Source organism: Bubalus bubalis, chromosome 2, assembly GCF_019923935.1.
Source record: "Bubalus bubalis isolate 160015118507 breed Murrah chromosome 2, NDDB_SH_1, whole genome shotgun sequence".
Taxonomy (NCBI): domain Eukaryota; kingdom Metazoa; phylum Chordata; class Mammalia; order Artiodactyla; family Bovidae; genus Bubalus; species Bubalus bubalis.
In genome coordinates this window covers 71,456,472-71,478,917 of record NC_059158.1, presented here as the reverse complement: position 1 = coordinate 71,478,917, position 22,446 = coordinate 71,456,472, and the positions used below count along the sequence as shown (strand labels likewise).

General features: G+C 41.9%; 1 protein-coding gene and 1 long non-coding RNA gene across 2 annotated transcripts in view; one reads left to right on the top strand and one right to left on the bottom strand.

Annotated features, from left to right (window-relative positions):
- Positions 1-4,055: 4,055 nt before the first annotated feature.
- Positions 4,056-6,917, bottom strand: LOC102389856 (tetratricopeptide repeat protein 30B). Its single transcript, XM_006054505.4, has one exon. The coding sequence runs from the start codon at positions 6,664-6,666 to the stop codon at positions 4,672-4,674; it is 1,995 nt and encodes a 664-aa protein (XP_006054567.1). The 5' UTR covers positions 6,667-6,917; the 3' UTR covers positions 4,056-4,671.
- Positions 6,918-7,006: 89 nt separating this feature from the next.
- LOC123465229 overlaps positions 7,007-22,446 on the top strand; it is a 73,759-nt gene continuing 58,319 nt past the window's right edge. The window contains exons 1-3 of the long non-coding RNA XR_006640372.1: positions 7,007-7,223; positions 8,270-8,483; positions 21,469-21,565. This is a non-coding gene — a long non-coding RNA (uncharacterized LOC123465229). The remainder of the gene's footprint in view (positions 7,224-8,269; positions 8,484-21,468; positions 21,566-22,446) is intronic.

Sequence of the window (22,446 nt, the reverse complement as noted above, 5' to 3'; positions counted from 1 at the left end):
TATTTTTAAAACATGGCTGTTAAAAATAAGATTTCAATTGATTTACTTTCCAATACTTAAGGGGCTGTGGAGCTTGAGAGGGCAGGAGCTACTGCACAATGAAGCAACAACACTTTTAGTACAGAAGTTGTTAAAGAACATTTCCACTGATGGAATTGCACTAAGGGATGCACTGAAGGGGTCATTAAACACTGATTGTCCTCCCAGTGTGGGTTCAAATATCAGTGGTAAATGGTATCAGCTTATGTAATTAAGAATAAAATTGCTATAAATTCAAAATTGTTAGACTTCATAATAAGCCAGTTTCTGATAGATCTAGTAGAATTTGAGCACCCAGAAGGTCATGCTACAGAGGATTTATGCTGAGAACCTGTGTGGGTCCCTGTATGGGTACCTATGTGGCTAAGTGATTTCTCCTTGAAGAAAAAAAAAATTGTCAACTCAGCATCAAAAAACTAAGATCATGGCATCCAGTCCCATCAGTTCAGTTCAGTCGCTCAGTCGTGTCCAACTCTGTGCGACCCCATGAACTGCAGCACGCCAAGCCTCCCTGTCCATCACCAACTCCCAGAGCTCACTCAGACTCACGTCCATCGAGTTGGTGATGCCATCCAGCCATCTCATCCTCTGTCGTCCCCTTCTCCTCCTGCCCCCAATCCCTCCCAGCATCAGAGTCTTTTCCAGTGAGTCAACTCTTCTCATGAAGTGGCCAAAGTACTGGAGTTTCAGCTTTAGCATCATTCCTTCCAAAGAAATCCCAGGGCTGATCTCCTTCAGAATGGACTGGTTGGATCTCCTTGCAGTCCAAGGGACTCTCAAGAGTCTTCTCCAACACCACAGTTCAAAAGCATCTATTCTTCAGTGCTCAGCCTTCTTCACAGTCCAACTCTCACATCCATACATGACCCTTGGAAAAATCATAGCCTTGACTAGACGAACCTTTGTTGGCAAAGTAATGTTCTCTGCTTTTCAATATACTGTCTAGGTTGGTCATAACTTTCCTTCTAAGGAGTAAGTGTCTTTTAATGTCATGGCTGTAATCACCATCTGCAGTGATTTTGGAGATGAAGAAAAATAAAGTCTGACACTGTTTCCTCATTTATTTGCCATGAAGTGATGGGACCAGATGCCATGATCTTAGTTTTTGGAATGTTGAGCTTTAAGCCAACTTTTTCACTCTCCTCTTTCACTTTCATCAAGAGGCTTTTTATTAGTTCCTCTTCACTTTCTGCCATAAGGGTGGTGTCATCTGCATATCTGAGGTTATTGATATTTCTCCCGGCAATCTTGATTCCAGCTTGTGCTTCTTGCAGCCCAGCGTTTCTCATGATGTACTCTGCATATAAGTTAAATAAGCATGGTGACAATATACAGCCTTGACGTACTCCTTTTCCTATTTGGAACCAGTCCGTTGTTCTATGTCCAGTTCTAACTGTTGCTTCCTGACCTGCATACAGGTTTCTCAAGAGGCAGGTCAGGTGGTCTGGTATTCCCATCTCTTTGAGAATTTTCCACAGTTTCTTGTGATCCACACAGTCAAAGGCTTTGGCATAGTCAGTAAACCAGAAATAGATGTTTTTCTGGAACTCTCTTGCTTTCTCCATGATCCAGCAGATATTGGCAATTTGATCTCTGGTTCCTCTGCCTTTTCTAAAACCAGCTTGAACATCTGGAAGTTCACAGTTCACGTATTGCTGAAGCCTGGCTTGGAGATATTGAGCATTAGTTTACTAGCATATGAGATGAGTGCAATTGTGCGGTAGTTTGAGCATTCTTTGGCATTGCCTTTCTTTGGGATTGGAATGAAAACTGACCTTTTCCAGTCCTGTGGCCACTGCTGAGTTTTCCAAATTTGCTGGCATATTGAGTGCAGCACTTTCACAGCATCATCTTTCAGGATTTGAAATAGCTCAACTGGAATTCCATCACCTCCACTAGCTTTGTTCGTAGTGATGCTTTCTAAGGCCCACTTGACTTCACATTCCAGGATGTCTGGGTCTAGGTGAGTGATCACACCATCGTGATTATCTTGGTCATGAAGATCTTTTTTGTATAGTTCTTCTGTGTATTCTTGCCATCTCTTCTTAATATCTTCTGCTTCTGTTAGGTCCATACCATTTCTGTCCTTTATCAAGCCCATCTTTGCATGAAATGTTCCCTTGGTATCTCTAATTTTCTTGACAAGATCTCTAGTCTTTTCCATTCTGTTGTTTTCATCTATTTCTTTGCATTGATCGCTGAGGAAGGCTTTCTTATCTCTTCTTGCTATTCTTTGGAACTCTGCATTCAGATGCTTATATCTTTCCTTTTCTCCTTTGCTTTCACTTCTCTTCTTTTCACAGCTATTTGTAAGGCCTCCCCAGACAGCCATTTTGCTTTTGTGCATTTCTTTTCCATGGGGATGGTCTTGATCCCCGTCTCCTGTACAATGTCATGAACCTCCGTCCATAGTTCATCAGGCACTCTGTCTTATCAGTTCTAGTCCCTTAAATCTATTTCTCACTTCCACTGTATAATCATAAGGGATTTGATTTAGGTCATACCTGAATGGTCTAGTGGTTGTCCCTACTTTCTTCAATTTAAGTCTGAATTTGACAATAAGGAGCTCATGATCTGAGCCACAGTCAGCTCCCAGTCTTGTTTTTGCTGACTGTATAGAGCTTCTCCATCTTTGGCTGCAAAGAATATAATCAGTCTGATTTCGGTGTTGACCATCTGGTGATGTTCATGTGTAGAGTCTTCTCTTGTGTTGTTGGAAGAGGGTGTTTACTGTGACCAGTGCATTCTCTTGGCAAAACACTATTAGCCTTTGCCCTGCTTCATTCCATATTCCAAGGCCAAATTTGCCTGTTACTACAGGTGTTAATCCAGTCCCATCACCTCATGACAAATAGATGTTGAAACAATGGAAACAGTGAGAGACTTTATTTGGGGGGGGGGGGTTCCAAAATCACTGCAGATGGTGACTGCAGCCATGAAATTAAAAGACACTTGCTCCTTGAAAGAAAAGCTATGACCAATCTAGACAGCATATTCAAAAGCAGGGACTACTTTGCTGACAAAGGTCTCTCAAACTATGGTTTTTCCAGTACGGATGTGAGCATAAAGAAAGCTGAGCGCTGAAGAACTGATGCTTTTGAACTGTGTTGGAGAAGACTCTCTAGAGTCTTAGACTGCAAGGAGGTCAAACCAGTCAATCCTAAAGGAAGTGAGTCCTGAATTTTCATTGGAAGGACTGATGCTGAAGCTGAAACTCCAGTACTTTGGCCACCAGATGCAAAGAACTGATTCATTGGAAAAGACCCTTATGCTGGGAAAGACTGAAGGCAGGAGGAGAAGGGGACGACAGAGGATGAGATGGTTGGATGGCATCACTGACTCAATGGACATGAGTTTGAGCAAGCTCTGGGAGATAGGGAAGGGTAGCCTAGCATGCTGCAGTCCATGGGGTCAGAAAGAGTCGGACATGACTGAGTGACTGAACTGACCTGACCATCACAGCAGGGTTCACTATCTTTCAATAGAACACTATTAGGTTGGACCATAAAAAATTGCTAGTTTTATAGTTTAAAAACTTCCAAAATCAGCAGTTTCATATAATTCAAGGTACTTTGTTTTTCTCTAAGCCAGGTCAAGAGTTGGGGTTGACAGATTTATGGAAAGAAAAGGGGTGGGGAAACAAGGTAAAGCTCTTGTATGGTTCAGAAAATAAAAATGCCTAAGCAGAATGAGTGGGGTTTTCATTGGAAGGGTTGTGGCCATAACTTAGCCTTATCAATCTACCAGATGAGGTTTCAGAACTGACCTTTTCATCTGTGATAGAGGTGGAAGAGAAGTTTGCTGGGGTCATGGAAATAGATTTTTCTTTTCCTGAGAGGTTACCACACAGAAACAACGCCAGCATTAACATATCCTAAGTTACAAACATAGAAGTAAGCCAAGTTCTCAAGGTACCTCTGCTATTCCTCACTGTTAAATGAGAACAGAGTTATGAAAAACACTATATGTTGCTTATATATTCAAATTACTAACAAGTAGAACAAAAGAAAACTATGTAAAATTCTTTGACAACTGTTTATTGTCTCTAAACCACAGCACCATAATTTTGTTAAGGGCACAAGGTCTCCCACTAACTTGCACATTAAAAAACGAGCAGCAACAAAAAACATTTATAATGTATTTTGTTTACATAAAGCATTGTATCTTATATTGAAAACTCTGAAAAACATCCTAATGCTATATAAAATGTACTCATTGCAAACTATGAATTAGAACACACAATCCCTGAGATTATTAAAAGCCTAGAAATCCTAGACATTAACTACAGAGTTCTGGGCCTGTTAGGACTAGTACCAAGTCCCTGGATAATATAACCCTTACGCAGGTCACTCTCAAAATACAAAGCACCAATGGTAACAGGGAACATGAGTGCTAACAAGTTCTAATAGAAATAGTGTCCCCATGCAGTTCTGAATTTTCATAAATCTTTCTAGATGTTCTTATATTTCACTTTGTGAAGATTTTTAAAAAATACTAATTATTTTTATTATAAACTGTACAAAGTCCAACATGTAACAAATGTAAAGATGCCACTAGCTAACTGGAGATAAAAAAACAAAAGAGTGAAAAACAGATATAAAGCCATTATGATAAGTCCACCATCAGACATTACTACATATTCCATCCTATAATATCATAAATCAAAGCTTTTAACTCTCTGGATTCATATGTGACTGTATTCTTTCCAATATGCATTCTTTCTTCTTCCAGGGTTTCTTCAATAACTGCAGGTATGTTCCTCCCATAAAGTTCACAGTGTTCTAAAAACTGAACACATTCTTGAATGACACTGTCACAAAGCATGATGCTGTGTTTTGACATGTTTTCTAATAATGACAGGAAGCATCTTTTGGCATAATACCATGTATCGGTTCCTAGTTTTTTATTACAAGGTTCCAAGCTTTTGATAACCCGGGAAATACCAAAGTCATAATTTCCTTTGGCACAATAAAGCGTCCCTATCACCAAATTCACAATGCAGAGATGGTCGATTTTCTTATCTGGCTCATCATAGGACAGCTGCTCTTCCTCCTTTCCAATCTTCCTCATCAACTCCTCAGCTTCTTCATTTTGACTTGTCATAATATACGAAACACACAGGTTGGCCAGCACAATAGCACTGACATTCAGGATGTTGTCATAATGCTTCTTGACTATGGGCTCATAAAAACATATGGCTTCTTTGTATTTGTTTTCCTGCATGAACAGAACATGAGCCACATTCAGCTTCCACACATGGTGGTTGTTACAGAATTCCACAGATTTGCGGAAGAGTTTTTCCACCATTGGGTAATTTTCAAGGTTCCAGTAGATTTTGGCCTGGGCCATCAACACGGGAATGTACTTCTCAAGGGTGTCGTCATATTCATTCACTGCCTTTTTGACAGCTTCATCATCTTTATTGTGTCTTGCTTCCTGCACTTGTATGGTGAGTTTCCGGAGCTGTTCAGTCAGCATTCCTGCTAGGCCATCAAGCTTAACGAAAGCCTCTTCAGGAGCTGTCTGGCAAGTGACCATGGCATCTAAGAAGTCATAGAGATAGGGTGTGAGGAATTCGTAAGTCAAATGGGCATTCTCTGCCAGGACGTCTGCTGCCAGGTCAAAATACTCATATTCACAATAGAGCAGCAACAGGTTGCCAAAGGTCTCTGGGGGAAAGGGGTTCTGCTGGAGCAAAAACTCTAGTTTTTCAAACCCTTCTGCGGGCCTGGCATCCATGTTCATTAGAGCCTGATTGTGCAGGGTCACGGGGTCTAACTCCTCCTCTGCTCTTGGTGGCATGTCAGTGAGGGCCTCCTGGGCCGCCTCATAGTTTCTCAGTTGGTATTCTATGGCGGCCCTGAGGTTGAAGGCTTCCACCAGAGCAGTCTGGTGAAGGACTAAGGTGTTGCCAACACTTCGAACATCAATGCCCACAGTGGTCATGCCCACACCCAGCTCTGGGTGCTGGCGGATGCCACGCTCAATAATGTCTGCGATATGCTTTAGAGCTAGGGCATAGTGCCGGCTGCTATAATAGGCCAAAGCCAGGTTGTAGGAAAGATCAGGCCGGTAGCCCGAAGCCTGCAGGGCCGCAGAGAACTTGGAACACGCGGCTTCATAATGTCCCTCCTTGTAGAGCAGACAACCCAGATTGACCTGGCCATCCAGCTCGTTCTCGCCCCCGCTGTCTTCTCCTCCTTCACTCAGTAGCTGCTCCACCAGGCTCCTGGCCCCGGGCAGGTCTGCCTCGCTGTACTTGATCGCGGCTTGGAGACGGAGGACCCGGTTGTGGTAGGTGGGGTTGTCCAGGAGGAGCGAGGACACGCGGGTGGCCTCTGGGTAAAGGCAGGCCTTGTACAGGGCCTGGGCCTGGTACAGGCGGTACTGCTCCAGCTCCGGGTGCAGCTGGCGCAGTTGCTCATAGCACTCGGCAGCCAGCGCGAACTCCTGTAGGCGGTAGTAGCAGTAGCCCAGCAGCGACAGCCCGGCGCGGCTTCTCGGGCTCCGCTGGAGCTCTCCGCCCAGCAGCTGCACGGCCTCGGCGTACCGGGCATCCCGGATGAGTCGGTAGACAACCGCGGTGAACTCCCCGTCGGGGATCTGCGCACTTCCCAGGCCCGCCATAACCGCCTCCGAGGTTGCTTACGCTCGTTACCAGGGCAACAAGACAACCGGAAACGGAAGGCTGCGAAAAAGGTTGGTGTTTTTAATGGGCTTTTTTGGGTGGGGAGGTGCTCCTAAAGTACTTTGCAGCGGAACGATCAACCTGAGATTGAAAAGAGTCACTAATGTGTGTATCCCAATTATTGGCCTGGTCCCTGAAGACTCCAGTGTGAGCGGCGTTAGACGCGAGAGGAAAGACCTTCTGGCCGTTAGAAGACGGAAACTCTACTTCCCGGCATGCACCGGTTCGCAACGCCAGCGGACGTAGCCGCGCTGCATGCTGGGAGGCGTAGTCCTCGGGGCGGACCCTGGGGTGAGGGGAGATGAGGTCGCGGTCACCTTCCGTTCTATGGTAAAATGAGGATTGCTGACTGCCTGGTGTGTCTCTGGCGCGGAGGTGGAAAGTTTACGGTTCGAAGTCCCTTCCGTTTTTGAGCCTTTAGACACTGTGCAGTGTGTATACATAGTGTTGTTTCACGTTGTTTTCGTGAATGAAACGGGAATGGAAAAAAAGAAAGGTCAGTTTGGTATTCTCCGCGAATTACAGTAGACTTTCTGTCTTTGGGCCGTCCCGTGGGCACACTTTCTAAGAACAAAACACTGCAGCGATCAGTTCTTATTTTGTCGTTTCAGAGGTTGAGAGCAGGAAAGAGTGCTTGGAGTTTATGTGATACTTAGGTTCGACTTGAGTTTCAAGCGCCTGCGCTCCCGCTCCCACTACCCCGCCCGCTCCCACTGTTTTTCCGTAACTACAAATATTACTGACTTCATATTAGCATTTAAACTTGGACCTGAGGTCTGTCTTGACTCTCCAGATTTCACTACGAAGTGGAAAAACCTTACAGAAATCTACGACCTCGTGTTTTCCAAGAAGGGTGGAGGCGAGGAGGAAGCACATTCCAAAGTTTTCCCTTTTCTGTGCACCGTTAGTCTTTGAACTTTCCAGCCTACTTAATCTGTGACTGGATTTTCTTTTGTTCCTTTGTTATTTATTTGAAATAGATGCCCTAGATTCTGTGTTACTACTTTAAGATCTGTGTGTGTGTAAATTCTTTGGAATTTAATAGTGCTCAGTATGGGGCTTCCCAAGTGGAGCTAATGGTGAAGAACTCAGCTGCCAATGCAGGCAACATAAGAGATGCAGGTTCAATCCCTGGGTTGGGAAGATCTCTTGGAGAAGGAAATGGTAACCCACTCCGGTATTCTTGCCTGGATAATCCCATGGACAGAGGCGCCTGGCACACTACAGTCCATAGGATTGCAATGAGTCGGACAGAACTGAAGCAACTGAGCACACACACACACATGTATCACATGAGGGCCCAGCTTTGAGGGAATATAGTGTCTTGCTTTCTCTGTTGTTATTTTTTCTATTAAAACAAACAAGCAACTTTAGCTGGTAGAATTTGAACTTCCTTCCCTGAGTTGCAGCTGTGAGCAGACGTTAAGGAGGTGACAAGTGGGAGGTGGTGAATTTCCTAATCATCTATTATAGCTAAAAAGAGACTTCAGTATCAAGAAATTGACTTCATATTCTCATCCATTCTTCTCCCTTGCTGCAAAGTTTGCCAGAGTTGTGTTCTGCTGAAGCATGAAACCGGACAAGGAACTGTCCACTGCGTGAATACCAAGTAAAAGACAAACTGCACTCCTTCCAGGGGGTTTGAGTGGGCCACCCATGATGCCCAGAGAAAGCAGCTGAGAAAGACTTTCTTTGGTCATGACTCAGCCTGACACCGAGGCTTCTTCCAGCCCGATCTCTGCTGAAGTCCTAAGAGGTACATGACTTAAGGGATGCTGTCTAGTGCTGCTCAGTAGTAAAGGAATAGGGTGCCTTCTCCTTCATGCCTGCATGATTGACACTTAGCTCTTGGGGAAAAAACTTATCCAAAAGGTTCAGTCTTTTAAAATACTTACGTATGACCTGATACTTTGGGTAAGATGCTATTATAAATCAAGGTAACAAGACAGAACATGGAAATGGAAAATTGTGTTTTATATCTTTAGTCTATCAGTCCGATTTTCAGGGTTGTATTTGCATCATGAAAGCATTCACCTTCAAAAGGCCTCTTGGGAATGGAAGCAAAATAGAAGGCCTCTGCTCTCCCCTAGACTTCTCCCCTCCCTACAGGCATCAGTTGAGGACCCCTCTTTGTGCTGCTTCCCCTGTCGGTGAGTGTGGCTGCTGAAGTGGGCAGGAGGGAAGCCGTTCTTCCTCCTTATTTCATGTGCTGCTGCTCCTGAGGCCCGGCTTGAAAAAAGCAGGACATTCGGCTTAGACAGATGGAGGGCAGGGTCATTTTCAAAATGAAATGAGTGCACAAATCACACTGTGAAATTGGCATGACCATGCCTGCTGCTGTGATAGACCGACTTTTATTTAGTCTATGACAGGCAGTTGGAGACTAGATTAGGGTTTTTTGGGGGGAGGGGCAGGGGATGGTGAAAGAAGGCCCTTTAATTAATGATAGAAATTCTGGAAAGCAATAAATGGGGTGGGATATTATAAAATGTCATAAAGGATCATTTTCTTTCCAACAGAATCTTGGAAAGCTGAAGCATGTATCAAAAAGTTAGTGTATTGTACTATTTCTCGCAATAAGATAGCATTTGGTGGTTGCAATAAAAAGATTTAGTGCCTTGTTGAAAGGAATTAGATTTTAGGAAAATGGTGTTGGACTCAGGGTGGATTTTGCTGCATGAAGAGAGGCATATTTACCACACAGGAATTTCATTCAGGCAAAATGGATAGGAGCTAAAAGATGATGTTTGGTTCCTAACATGCTTATCTTTCTGCCTGTCAAAATTGAGATGATCAAATCCCATGTATATTCTATTTGGCATTTCTTTTAAAAAATAATTGGAAATGATTGTTTCTTAATTACCTTGTAAAAATAACCACATCTTTTGGGCAAATATTGTTCATCTATGAGTATTTCAAGCATAGCTGTGGTCAGACATCTTGAGAAAGGAAGACATTCAGCAAAATCATTTTCCAAGTGGTTATGTCTGTCTCCCATTTAGACCATTTTTATGCTGGGTGGAAGATGGAGAGGCTCAATTTCCTTGCTTCCTCTGGAGACCAGCTTGATTTTTTGGTCCTGTGTGTCCATTGATAATGATAGAACTGATCCTTCTTTCATCACCTCTTGCCTCCTACCCCTCCATCCCGAAAACAGGGAAGAAAAGAATGGATTAGTGTCAAATTTGTAATGAAGTTCATGGACCTTTAGGAGCATCTGTTCAATCTTTTAAGACTTTTGGGTAAGACTGTATGCTGAATCAGCACTTGAGAACATTTATGCTCAGATGGTGAGAAATTTAAGCTCATTGAGAGCTTTTAATCTTTTTTCCCCCCAATAGTTCTAGCTCTATTAATATTTTAGATGGTAATATATTTCCTTGGTATATTTTGCTTTTGATCAAATGATTTCTATTTTGAGGTTTATGATGTGATTATCCAAACTAATTTATTAGGCAGAACACAATAACTTTATGGTTTATAAAAAGAAATTAGCAGAGAACACACAACTTTGTGTACTGCCATTGAAATATTTATTCCCTGCAGTTAGAGTGTGCTATGGGATGCACTGGACATGGAACAACAGCCTGGTTCCAAATAGGAAAAGGAGTACGTCAAGGCTGTATATTGTCACCCTGCTTATTTAACTTCTATGCAGAGTACATTATGAGAAACGCTGGGCTGGAAGAAGCACAAGCTGGAATCAAGATTGCGGGGAGAAATATCAGTAACCTCAGATATGCAGATGACACCACCCTTATGGCAGAAAGTGAAGAAGAACTAAAAAGCCTCTTGATGAAAGTGAAAGTGGAGAGTGAAAAAGTTGGCTTAAAGCTCAACATTCAGAAAATGAAGATCATGGCATCCGTTCCCATCACTTCATGGGAAATAGATGGGGAAACAGTGGAAACAGTGTCAGACTTTATTTTTGGGGGCTCCAAAATCGCTGCAGATGGTGACTGCAGCCATGAAATTAAAAGACGTTTACTCCTTGGAAGGAAAGTTATGACCAACCTAGATAGCATATTGAAAAGCAGAGACATTACTTTGCCAACAAAGGTCCATCTAGTCAAGGCTGTGGTTTTTCCTGTGGTCATGTATGGATGTGAGAGTTGGACTGTGAAGAAGGCTGAGCACTGAAGAATTGATGCTTTTGAACTGTGGTGTTGGAGAAGACTCTTGAGAGTCCCTTGGACTGCGAGCAGATCCAACCAGTCCATTCTGAAGGAGATCAGCCCTGGGATTTCTTTGGAAGGAATGATGCTGAAGCTGAAACTCCAGTACTTTGGCCACCTCATGCGAAGAGTTGACTCATTGGAAAAGACTCTGATGCTGGGAGGGATTGGGGGCAGGAGGAGAAGGGGATGACAGAGGATGAGATGGCTGGATGGCATCACTGACTCGATGGGCGTGAGTCTGAGTAAACTCCAGGAGTTGGTGATGGACAGGGAGGCCTGGCGTGGTGCGATTCATGAGGTTGCAAAGAGCCAGACACGACTGAGCGACTGAACTGAACTGATGGAATGCACTGCTGGGGCTGCTACCTAAATCAGTTCATTTGAGCATTTTTTCACTGCTCTTAGTTCTAATAGGCAATGATTCATGGTATCATTTCTTTCTTCCAAGACTGGTACCCTTCATAGTCACATATATCCTGTCTATGCTTGTTTTCATTTCTGCAGTACAGCTATGAAAATAATAAACTGGATGGGAAAGGTCTTTGAATATATGGTTAGAAGATGATATTCCTAAAAGAAAAATATTATCAGCCTCTGAACACATTTTCTGACATGCGAAGCCTCCAAAATGTTTTTCCATCAGAGAGCCATCCATGATGGTGTTGATAACCAGCTATCCTGTTGAAAAGTAGTATACTCCTTTTTAAGACTTTCTCTGTGGGGAGTTATGGAATACACATCCAGGGCCTGTGCTGGTGGACTAAGAGACCAACTCAGACGTCGAGCCTGTCCTTCAAGCTTCCTGCCCCTGCATTCCTCACGTCCAGAGAATCAAGTTCTGACAATTCTGCCTCTGAAATATCTCAACTCTATACTTCCCTCCAATTTTTACTGCCATTACTCTGGTTTCTGCCACCACCATCTCTCTTCTAGATTTGCAGCATACCTATATGGCTTTCCCTCATGTCTTACTGGAACTCTTACAAAGATTTTAAGGCATTTTATCTCCCTTCTTATTTAAGAGTTTTCCTGTGGGAACTTCATGAAGGCTTTAACTTTTGTCCCTCTCTGGCCTTGGCAAATGGAATCCTGGAGACTTTCCCTTCTATATGTAAAAGACTTACAATAACAAAAAAGCAAAGAAAGAAACCCAAAATTGATTAAGACATGAAGATGTCCATAGGTGGCATAACATATTTGAAAGAGGCTAATTTGGTATAAAACCACCTGAAGTCCAATCACTGTCCTGCCATACCAACAATGTAGACATGGAAAAGGTTCTTAGCCTCACTGAATCATGGCTTCCTTATTGGTAAAAGAGACCAAAATCATTTCTTTGTTCAAGATAATACAAAGCGTCTGGCCCATAGTGGGCTTCCCAGGCACTAGTAGTAAAGAACCCACCTGCCAAAGCAGGAGACTTAAGAGACACAGATTTGATCCCTGGTTCAGAAAGATCCCCTGGAGGAGGGCATGGCAACTCACTCCAGTATTCTTGTTTGGAGAATCCCATGGACAGGGGAGTCTGGCAAGCTACAGTCTATAAGGTCGCAAAGAGTCAGACAAGACTGAAGCGAATTAGCACACACACACACTGGCCTATAGTAAATACTTAATGTACTTTATTATTATTACATATATGGAGCTATTGACATTTCTTTGGAATCAGAGTATTTTTGGCTTAAACAAGTATGGGACAAATTTACTGAATTAAACATCTGCCATCCAGCAGTAGATGTTCTCCTGATACTTCAGATGTTGTATTCCTGAGTTCTGATAAACTCCAGAATGTGAAGGGCTTTTTGTTATGGCATAAATTAAAGCACCAGATTAATTATATTTGTTCATTCAACAAATTAGCGAGTGCTTACTCTACCCAAGGCACTGCATATTGTGGAGAATCCAGAATCTTCAAGGAGCATACATACAGTCCAGGGGAGATACTACAAATACATTTTTAAAAAAATCATAAGCCAGGCAGCATATGCAGTGCTTTAAGAATGATATAGGGCTACCCAGATGGTACTAGTGGTAAAGAACCCGCCTGCCAATGCAGAATCTGCCCAACAGATGCAGAATCTGCCAAACAGATGTGGGTTCAATCCCTGGGTTGGGAAGATCCCCTGGAGGAGGGCATGGCAACCCACTCTAGGGTTCTTGCCTGGAGAACCACATGGACAGGGGAGCTTAGCAGGCTACAATCCGTAGGGTCACAAAGAGTTGGACACGACTGAAGTGACTTAGCATGCATGCATGCAAGAATGATATGACAGGGAGGTTCAGAGTTTATAGTAACAATGAACCTCATTTGGCTGGAGCAGTGTTTTGCAACCCTATCAGATACCTTGCTCCTCCCTTTTATAGCAAATATTGTCCAAGGCCCTCTTTACTGTTTTGAAATGAAGTTTATATATAATATGTAACATCCTACATGCATAATTTATTTTCTCTTGTCTCGTTTTTCTTTCCTTATTTCTCTTAAATTGTAGGTGTATTAAAATAACTAATCATAACCCTTGGTCATTGACACACTCTCCATTATTGGTCTGTGTATGGTCCTCTTCTAGTCTTCTGATTGTTTAGCTAGGTATTTAAAATAATGTCATAATCACCATTGAAACCACCACCCTTCAGAAAAGATAGGACCTTTACTGTAACATCCATCTGACCCTGGAGATACAGATCCCTCCCTGCTATCTTTTTGTCTTCTTGTTTTAGGTAACCATTACCCTGAATTCCATATTGGTCATGTCTTGCTTCCTTTTTTATATAACTTCATTGAATCTGTATGAATTTCTTAAACATTCTCATTTTAATTGTTTCAGCCTTAAGAAAAAAGTTTACATAGCATGTTCTATTTTCAGTTAATATTGTAATTCTAACATCCATCCATATTGTTGCATGTGGCAGTGTGGTTCAGTGGTTTCAGCTGCTCCACTGTATAACATCATGTGAATATTCCATGATTTACTCACTCTTCTGTCAATGGGCATTTCAGTTTTTCTAAATACAATAGTTACTATTTGGAAAGTGCTGCTGTGGACATTTTTGTACGCAGCTCTTGGCATGTATATCTAGGCGTTTTCCTGTATATAAATCTAGAAGTGGAATTATTGTGTCGTTAGAGTACTGATATGTTTTAACTTTAGTAGGTAAAACCAACTGTTTTCCACAACAGTTGCTCTAATTTAATTTCCACTAGCAGTGTATATTAGGTTGGTATAAAAGTAATTGCTGTTTTGGACCAGAAATTTTAAATCATTACAACTAGGCTCAAATACGTGTCTATTCACCAAAATAGGAGCCATCACAGTCAACACATTTTTGCCAAGAAAATAAGTCTATTCTCATGGCATAGAATTCCATGCTTCCGGACTCAGCGTTCTTGGAAAGCATTTTCTGCCTCCTGCTGGTTGTGGAAGTGTTTTCCCTGCAAAAGGTGGTCGGGGTGTTTGAAGAAGTGGTAGTTTGTTAGCAAGAGATTGAGCAAATATGGAGGCTAAGGCAACACTTCCTAGGCCAATTTGTTCAACTTTTGAAGTGCTGGTTGTGCAGAGTGGGGTCGGGTATTGTCATGGAGAAGAATTGGGCGCTTTCTGTTGACCAGTGCCAGCTGCAGGCGTTGCAGTTTTTGCTGCATCTTATCAATTTGCCGAGCATACTTCTCAGCTGTACTGGTTTCACCTGGGATTCAGAAAGTTGTAGTGGATCAGACCAGCAGCGGACCAACAAACAGTGACCATAACCTCTTTTGGTGCAAGTTTGGCTTTGGAATGTGCTTTGGAACTTCTTCTTGGTCCAACTACTAAGCTGGTCATCTCTGGTTATTGTATAAAATCCACCTTTTTGTTGCATATCAGGGTCCGATTGAGAAATGGTTCATCGTTGTTGTGTAGAATAAGAGAAGTCAACATTTCAGAATGATGATTTTTTTCACTTTTGGTCAGCTCGTGAGGCATGAGTTTTTTCACCTTTCCTCTTTGCTTCAAATACCAATCAACCACAGAGTGGTCGACGTTGAGTTCTTGGGCAACTTCTCGTGTAGTTGTAAGAGGATCAGCATAGATGATGCTCTCGGTTGGTTGTTGTCAGCTTCCAATTGCTGGCTACTATATACTTCATCTTCAAGGCTCTCGTCTCCTTTGCAAAACTTCTTGAACCACTGCCACACTGCATGGTCATTAGCAGTTCCTGGGCCAAATGCGTTGTTGATGTTGCAAGTTGTGTCCACTGCTTTATGACCCATTTTGAACTCGAATAAGAAAATCGGTTGAATTTGCTTCTTGTCTAACATCATTTCTATAGTCTAAATAAATATAAAATAAATAGCAAGTAATAAATCATTGGCAGAAAAACATAAAGGCAGAAATGCACATTAAAACAGTGTATAACATAACCACATTTATTTAAGAATGTATTCCAGTATCAAACTGCAAAGTTCAACAGTCAGTTCAGTTCAGTCACTCAGTTGTGTCCGAATCTTTGGGATCCCATAGACTGCAGCTCACCAGGCTTCCCTGTCACCAACTCCCGGAGCTTGCTCAAACTCATGTCCATTGAGTCGGTGATGCCATCTAGCCATCTCATCCTCTGTCATCCCCTTCTCTTGCCTTCAATCTTTCCCAGCATCAGGGTCTTTTCCAATGAGTCAGTTCTTCGCATCAGGTGGCCAGAGTACTGGAGTTTCAGCTTCAGCATCAGTCCTTCCAATGAATATTCAGGTCTGATTTCCTTTAGGATTGACTGGTTTGATCTCCTTGCAGTCCAAGAGAATCTCAAGAGTCTTCTCCAACACCACAGTTCAAAAGCATCAATTCTTCAGTGCATGTTAGTGTGTGTTTTTTTTATTTGATATTTAGGAGTTCTTTATGTACTTTGATACTAATCCTTTATCAGTTATGTGAATTGCAAACATCTGGTGCTAGTTTGTAATGTTTTCACGAGACAGCAAAAGAGACACTGATGTATAGAACAGTCTTATGGACTCTGTGGGAGAGGGAGAGGGTGGGAAGATTTGGGAGAATGGCATTGAAACATGTAAAATATCATGTATGAAATGAGTTGCCAGTCCAGGTTCGATGCACGATACTGGATGCTTGGGGCTGGTGCACTGGGACGACCCAGAGGGATGGAATGGGGAGGGAGGAGGGAGGAGGGTTCAGGATGGGGAACACATGTAAACCTGTGGCGGATTCATTTTGATATTTGGCAAATCTAATACAGTTATGTAAAGTTTAAAAATAAAATAAAATTAAAAAAAAAAATAAAAATAAAAATAAAATAAAATAAAGTGAAAGTGAAGTCGCTCAGTCATGTCCGACTCTTCGCGACCCCCTGGACTGCAGCCCACCAGGCTCCTCCGTCCATGGGATTTTCAAGGCAAGAGTACTGGAGTGGGTTGCCATTGCCTTCTCCGTCATTACTCCCAGACATAACCAATTAGATCATATCATCTTATTTTCAATAAGCAGTCAGCACTTCTTAAATAATGCAGAACATTGATTTCCAGGTATTTACCTCTGTATGCTATTTATCCAAATAGATTTACATTGGAATTGAGCACTTTAGAAATGTATTAATAACAAAAATATATTAAACACTCATAATTGGAAAGTACTTAAGTTTAATGTAGTCAAATTTATTCCTTTTCCTTTTATAGCCATTGCTTTTTATGTTTTGTTTAAAAATTTTTTTCCCTACTCTATGGCTAAATTATATTCACACATATATTTTTAAAGTTTTGTTTCTGCACTTAAATGTTTAATCCATCTGGAGTTTATTTTTATATATGATGTGAGAAAGAAATTCAGTTTGGTTCTTTTCCCAAATAGATAACCCTGTTTTCTCAGTTCCATTTATTGAAGTCTCTCAGTCCATGTCAGTTTGGCATGCTTCTTGTATAATAGATAAAGTTCTATAGGCCTGTTTCTGGGCTCTTTATTTTTTTCCACTGTCAGTTTATCACGTTTTCAACCAACATAACATGGTCTTAATTTCCATGCTGCTAAGTCGCTTCAGTCGTGTCCGACTCTGTGCAACCCCAGAGACAGCAGCCCACCAGGCTCCCCTGTCCCTGGGATTCTCCAGGCAAAAACAGTGGAGTGGGTTGCCATTGCCTTCGCCAATGCATGAAAGTGAAAAGTGAAAGTGAAGTCGCTCAGTCATGTCCGACTCTTAGTGACCTCATGGACTGCAGCCTTCCAGGCTCCTCCGTCCATGGGATTTGCCAGGCAAGAGTACTGGAGTGGGATGCCATTGCCTTCTCCACTTAATTTCATTAAAAATCTATAGGTGGTTGGGGGAAAACCCCTGTGTACTTTCCTTTTTTAGAAATGAAGTGTAATGATTCTTCTTGGTCTTTTACTTTTCTTTCTATACTTAATTTTTAAAAATCAACATAATATCCCTAGTGTAATATAAAGAAGAAATAGATGAAAAATGGTTTACAGTAAAATAGCATGTAGTGTAATATAGATAAGTGCTTAATCACACTAACACCAGAAGAGCATCCCCACAAATATTCAAAGTGCCGCCTTAGAGTACTGCAGCACCCACTGAGAACTGACAGGCTGGAGAAGTGGGGTGATCCTGTGCACAAGCCTTAAAGATTCAGTAGGATTCAAGCTAGCAGGTCTGAGAGAGAGGTAGAATTGCAGTGCAAAAGTGAAAAGAAAAAAACCTCACCTAGTATATTTGTAGAAGGTTCATCCTGCTGAAACCTGGTGTAAGTTGGAAAGATTTCTCTGAACGGGTTTGTATGTTTAGGACATGTGACACAGGCCATGATTACTGAGTACCTCTATCACAACCACTTGGCTGGGATAGGCCAACACACAGCTGACCTGTCTACTTTCCTTTGAACAAATCATCTCGAGTCTAAATTAAGTTCTGAGAATTCAAACCAATAAACCAAAGCAGTAAATCCAGATTTAATAAAAATGAAAGAGGTTTCCTGCATTTTACTTGAAGCCGTAACTTTATTAAGTACATTTACCTTGTATTTTATTAAACACATTTGTAATAACCTTTTTCTTTAATTGAAAAGTATTTCCTATTGTTTCATCCTATTGCACTGAGGATGGCTTGGATCTTTTGGAAATTTGAACATTTTAAGAGCACAGTTGTTATTGCCTGATAAAATCAGGTAGTAGGAGAGTGGACAGGCCCTGCTTGACTATATGGTACTAAGCTGGCCTAGTTTTGTTAGGTAAGGGTCCCTGGGCTACGTTTCATTCTGTTTACCGTATAGGGAAGGAGCTGAGGGGGGAACTACTCACTTGCCTCTCTAGTAATTAGTTTTGCTATACCTTTAAGGGTTTGAATAGTAATTGCCTTTAGAGATAGAATAGCCAGTGGGGTTTTTTTTGACAGTTAATAAGACAGTGGTGTTAGGACCTCCTTGAAGTTTTCATGGTTAGTGTTGATGTTGAGAGCGAATATTCACATCATGTGTTTCATAGTCTGAAAAACCATGTAACTTATACAAATTTGTGAAGGACTTTGAGCCTGACTCTAAACACAGCACTTCTGAAAATGTGCAATATTATTTGATTGAGACGTTCACTGTATCCAAGCCATACTCTTCTATGACATTTTAAATGTTTTTTACTTCTGACAGAGCCCAGAATTCTCCTACTCTAGGTCTTCCAACTTCCTCAAATACAACTAAGGGCATCTAGTATAAGGAGAAGTATATTTGGGACATAAAAAGTAACTTGTTTATCTGAAATTCAGATTTAATTGGGCATTCCTTATTTTATCTGGAGACCCTTCTCCACCCCAATGTTTTGTACTCAGATTTTTCACTTCCCCTGAATTCTTGGTTTCTCTTGTATATTACTCCTTGTTGCATATCCCCTCTTTAGGTTTATGTAGTTTAGTCGCTAAGTGGTGTCCAACTCTTGCAACCCCATGGACCATAGCCTGCCAGGCTCCTCCAGAATCCATGGGATTTGCCAGGCAAGAATACTGGAGTGGGTTGCCATTTACTTGTCCAGGGTATCTTCCCTACGTGGGTCTCCTGCATTGCAGGCAGATTCTTTACCAACTGAGCTATGAGGGAAGTCTTTAGGTTTATGGTCTTATACAAATATGGAATAAGCTCATTTTCCTTGCTCTGTCCCAGATTCCATTCCCAGCAGGTACTGAGTAGGAGAAACACCGAAGAGGGGGATATACGTGAGAATAACTGTGTTAAAGAGAAGCTGTAAAACTCTGTCTCTTATTCTAGATACAATGTATAGGTGTGAGTGGAAAAGAAATTGAGTTTGTTTGGGTGCCTGTATGTGTGGCGTGGGCTTGTCTGGTGGCTCAGTGGTAAAGGCCGCCTGCCAATACAGGAAACATGGGTTTGTTTCCAGGGTCGGGAAGATCCCCTGGAGAAGGAAATGACAATCCACTCTAGTATTCTTGCCTGGGAAATCCCATGGACAGAAAGGCCTGGTGGGCTACACTCCAGGGGGGCGCAAAGAGTTGGACAAGACTTAGAGATTAAACAACAATATGTGCAACATATTTTGCTATTTTGAACTAATTTAGATGATCTTCATTTATCAATAATGATCATTATTTTTAAGCCTATAGCTTTTTTCACTGAGCAAATTTAATCCTGCTTGTAATATGAGACTGATGTCCAGAACAGAAAAAACAACTTTATATTGAAAACATTAACCATTACTATTCTAAAAAGTCCATCTGTCATATCCTTCGCTGTGAGTTTCTCACTCACTTTCTCATTTCCTTGAATCATTGATTCCCTTCTGTTGCTGGGCCATCCCTTCTCATCTCTCCTAGCTTATCCTCTTTCCTGCACACATTCCTCCAGCACTGCTCCTAGAAACTAAAAAATCCTCACTTTATAAACTTCTTGTCTCCATCCCACCTATGTCCTGAGGACCATCTTGCTTCAACCAAAATGATGTATTGGAATGTTTTGGTAAACAAAAGACAAATCTCCACCTGGTGAGCTCTGCTGCTAACTTCTAAAAGAATGTTCCCCTCCCCACTGCTGTTATTAAAGGGCAGAGAGATGGGAATCATAAATGCCAGTTGAGCCAAGAGGATGAAAAATAGATGGACCATCAATGGTCCTTTGGATTAATTTAAAGCCACTGTGGAATGAGGGCTGAAGATCAGAAGCTGATGAAGCTGCCCAAGTGAAACTTCATTGGTCCTCAATGGAGATGCCCAAGCCAAGTGACAAGGCGAGGCTCTGAGGGGACAGGAGGAGGCCTTCCTTGACCTCCAGCTTCCTTCTGGTGCCTGGAGTACATCTGGCTGGCACCCAGGGACAAATAAAAGTGTTCTTCTGACAAGTACTGTCCTCTTCAGGTTGGGTTGTAGGCAGACAGAGGGGAAACCAGTGCTGAAGAAAGACAGGGGACCACTGTTAATGGGCTGGTTCTCAGACCCTTATGAGGCTTCCTTTTAGGTCCCTAGGGATATCTAGGGGGCACTATGATGAGTGCCAAAAAAGAGGTCAAGACCGAAATCATATCTGATCATTGGATCTACGAAGAAGGCATTAATTAACTAGACCTTGAAGGAATTCTCAACAGGCAGTCTTGCTTTCAGAAATCACATCTGTTATGAAAAGAGAAGTGCATCCATGTATGTAATTTTTTTTAGTATTGTTGTTGCTAGCTAATGGATATAAAGACAATGACTTCCTGCTAAGGAAAAGACTGCATTGCTCCTAGTGAATCACGATAAATTCTCTCCCTGTGTTTTTTAACAGGTAGGTTAGTAATGTTGGTAACTTACAAATGAGAACACTTAGGAGAGCATGAGAACTGAAATAGCCCACTGAGACAGTGGCTGTGGGCCATGTTAATTCATTCTACCTTCATGGAATCTAGGAGTACAGATTTTTTGTGACCCACAGAGAAATGTTTTTAAAAACCCACTTCCCAAAGAAGAAAAGCAAGCAGACAAATAAAACTCCCACCAGTATCAGGAAAAAAAAAAAAAAAAAAAAAAAAAAGCCAGCCAAGATGTGTCTCTGAGGGTCATAGAGGCAGAAAGTCTGTCACCTCTACCCTGGGAGCCGCATTCATTACAGCTCAACAGAGTGACTCTACCCTCCCACTTAGAACCTTCTCTAGGTGTGTGGAGGAAACGCTGCCAGCTCCGGGTGGCCACATGAGAAGCAACTCCATTTGGCGGATGGACATTTTTAAAACCTGGTACATATGTTAGCCATTTTTATGGCATTTAAATTGTGGGGGGGATCTGTGAGGTGAATGCGCAATAAAACCTTTCACAATAAACCATGTGGAAAATCATCTAATCCAACCCCTGGAGGTCAAAAGTCACAGTAACATATTGCTTTATACCATGAAAAAGAATTAAGAGTCCTTAATTCTTTAAGGGACAGCTTGCTTTTCCCTTTGTTCTTTATAGACTGGTGCTCCAGATTTGGGGTGGAAGGTAAATTGTGTGAAATGGTGGTGTTGGGCTGAGGTAGGGCAGGGAGGCCTCCCCTGGCAGGTGGAACCTAGGGAGTGCTTTGCCAGTCATTTCCAAAGTAGCATCATTTCTCTGCCACCATTTTTCCATCCTCAGGATGAAGACTTTCTTCCCAAGGGATACAGAGGGGAAAAAAAAGAGATCTGGGACAAGAAAGTCAGACACATAAGTCAGAACGGGATGTCACAGTGAGGTATGTAAGAGATACTCCCACAGTTTGGGGGGGTATATAAGAGATATTTATGTTTGTTTATTTTGTTATGTTTATTGAGACGTATGCATGGGAAAGAAAGTACAGCCTTCAGAACACTAGGGATCCCTTTTATTTTCTCTTGAGGAAATATAATGATCTAATTGAAAATCAAAACTTATAAGAGTTCTAGGACACATTCTTACTGATTTGTACTTTGACAACTAAGTGGAAAATGAAAGTGTTAGTTGCTCAGTCATGTCCAACTCTTTGCAACCCTATGGACTGTAGCCTGCCAGGCTTCTTTGTCCATGGGATTCTCTAGGCAAGAATACTGGAGTGAGTAGCCGCTCCCTTCTCCAGGGAACCTTCCCAAGCCAGGGATCTTCCCAACCCAGGGATCGAACCCAGGTCTCCCACATTGCAGGTGGATTCTTTACCAGCTGAGCCACCAGGGAAGTCCTTGAGGACTAAAGCCTCAGTCATTTAGCTATATGAGATTCTAAAAATAAAGTCTTAGGGCCAAAAAACACTTGCAGTTTCTCAGTAACTTCTGAAAAATGACTAGTAAGTTTGTTCCCATTTGAAAACTTCTATCACAGTTTTTTTTTTTTTTGTAATTTCCTAAAACAGGCTGCTAATGAAGTCAGCATGCTCTTCAGCCCTTTTTAATCTTTTCTACCCAGTTGTTTTAAAATTTGAGACTTAAAGTACATCTGAATAGCATGAAATGCTTGGTTAGAATTGTTTAAAGAGAAAGAACAGAGTTGGTATTAACAATCAGAAAACCATCAGATGTCAAATTCTTATCCGCAATAACTGAGAAACAGTCATTCTCATTCTCATTCTCATTGTGTGATGGTCTAAGGTCTGCCCGAGGAATG

Coding starts and splice junctions, on each gene's coding strand:
- LOC102389856 (XM_006054505.4), bottom strand. CDS start 6,666: ATGGCGGGCCTGGGAAGTGCGCAGATCCCCGACGGGGAGTTCACCGCG.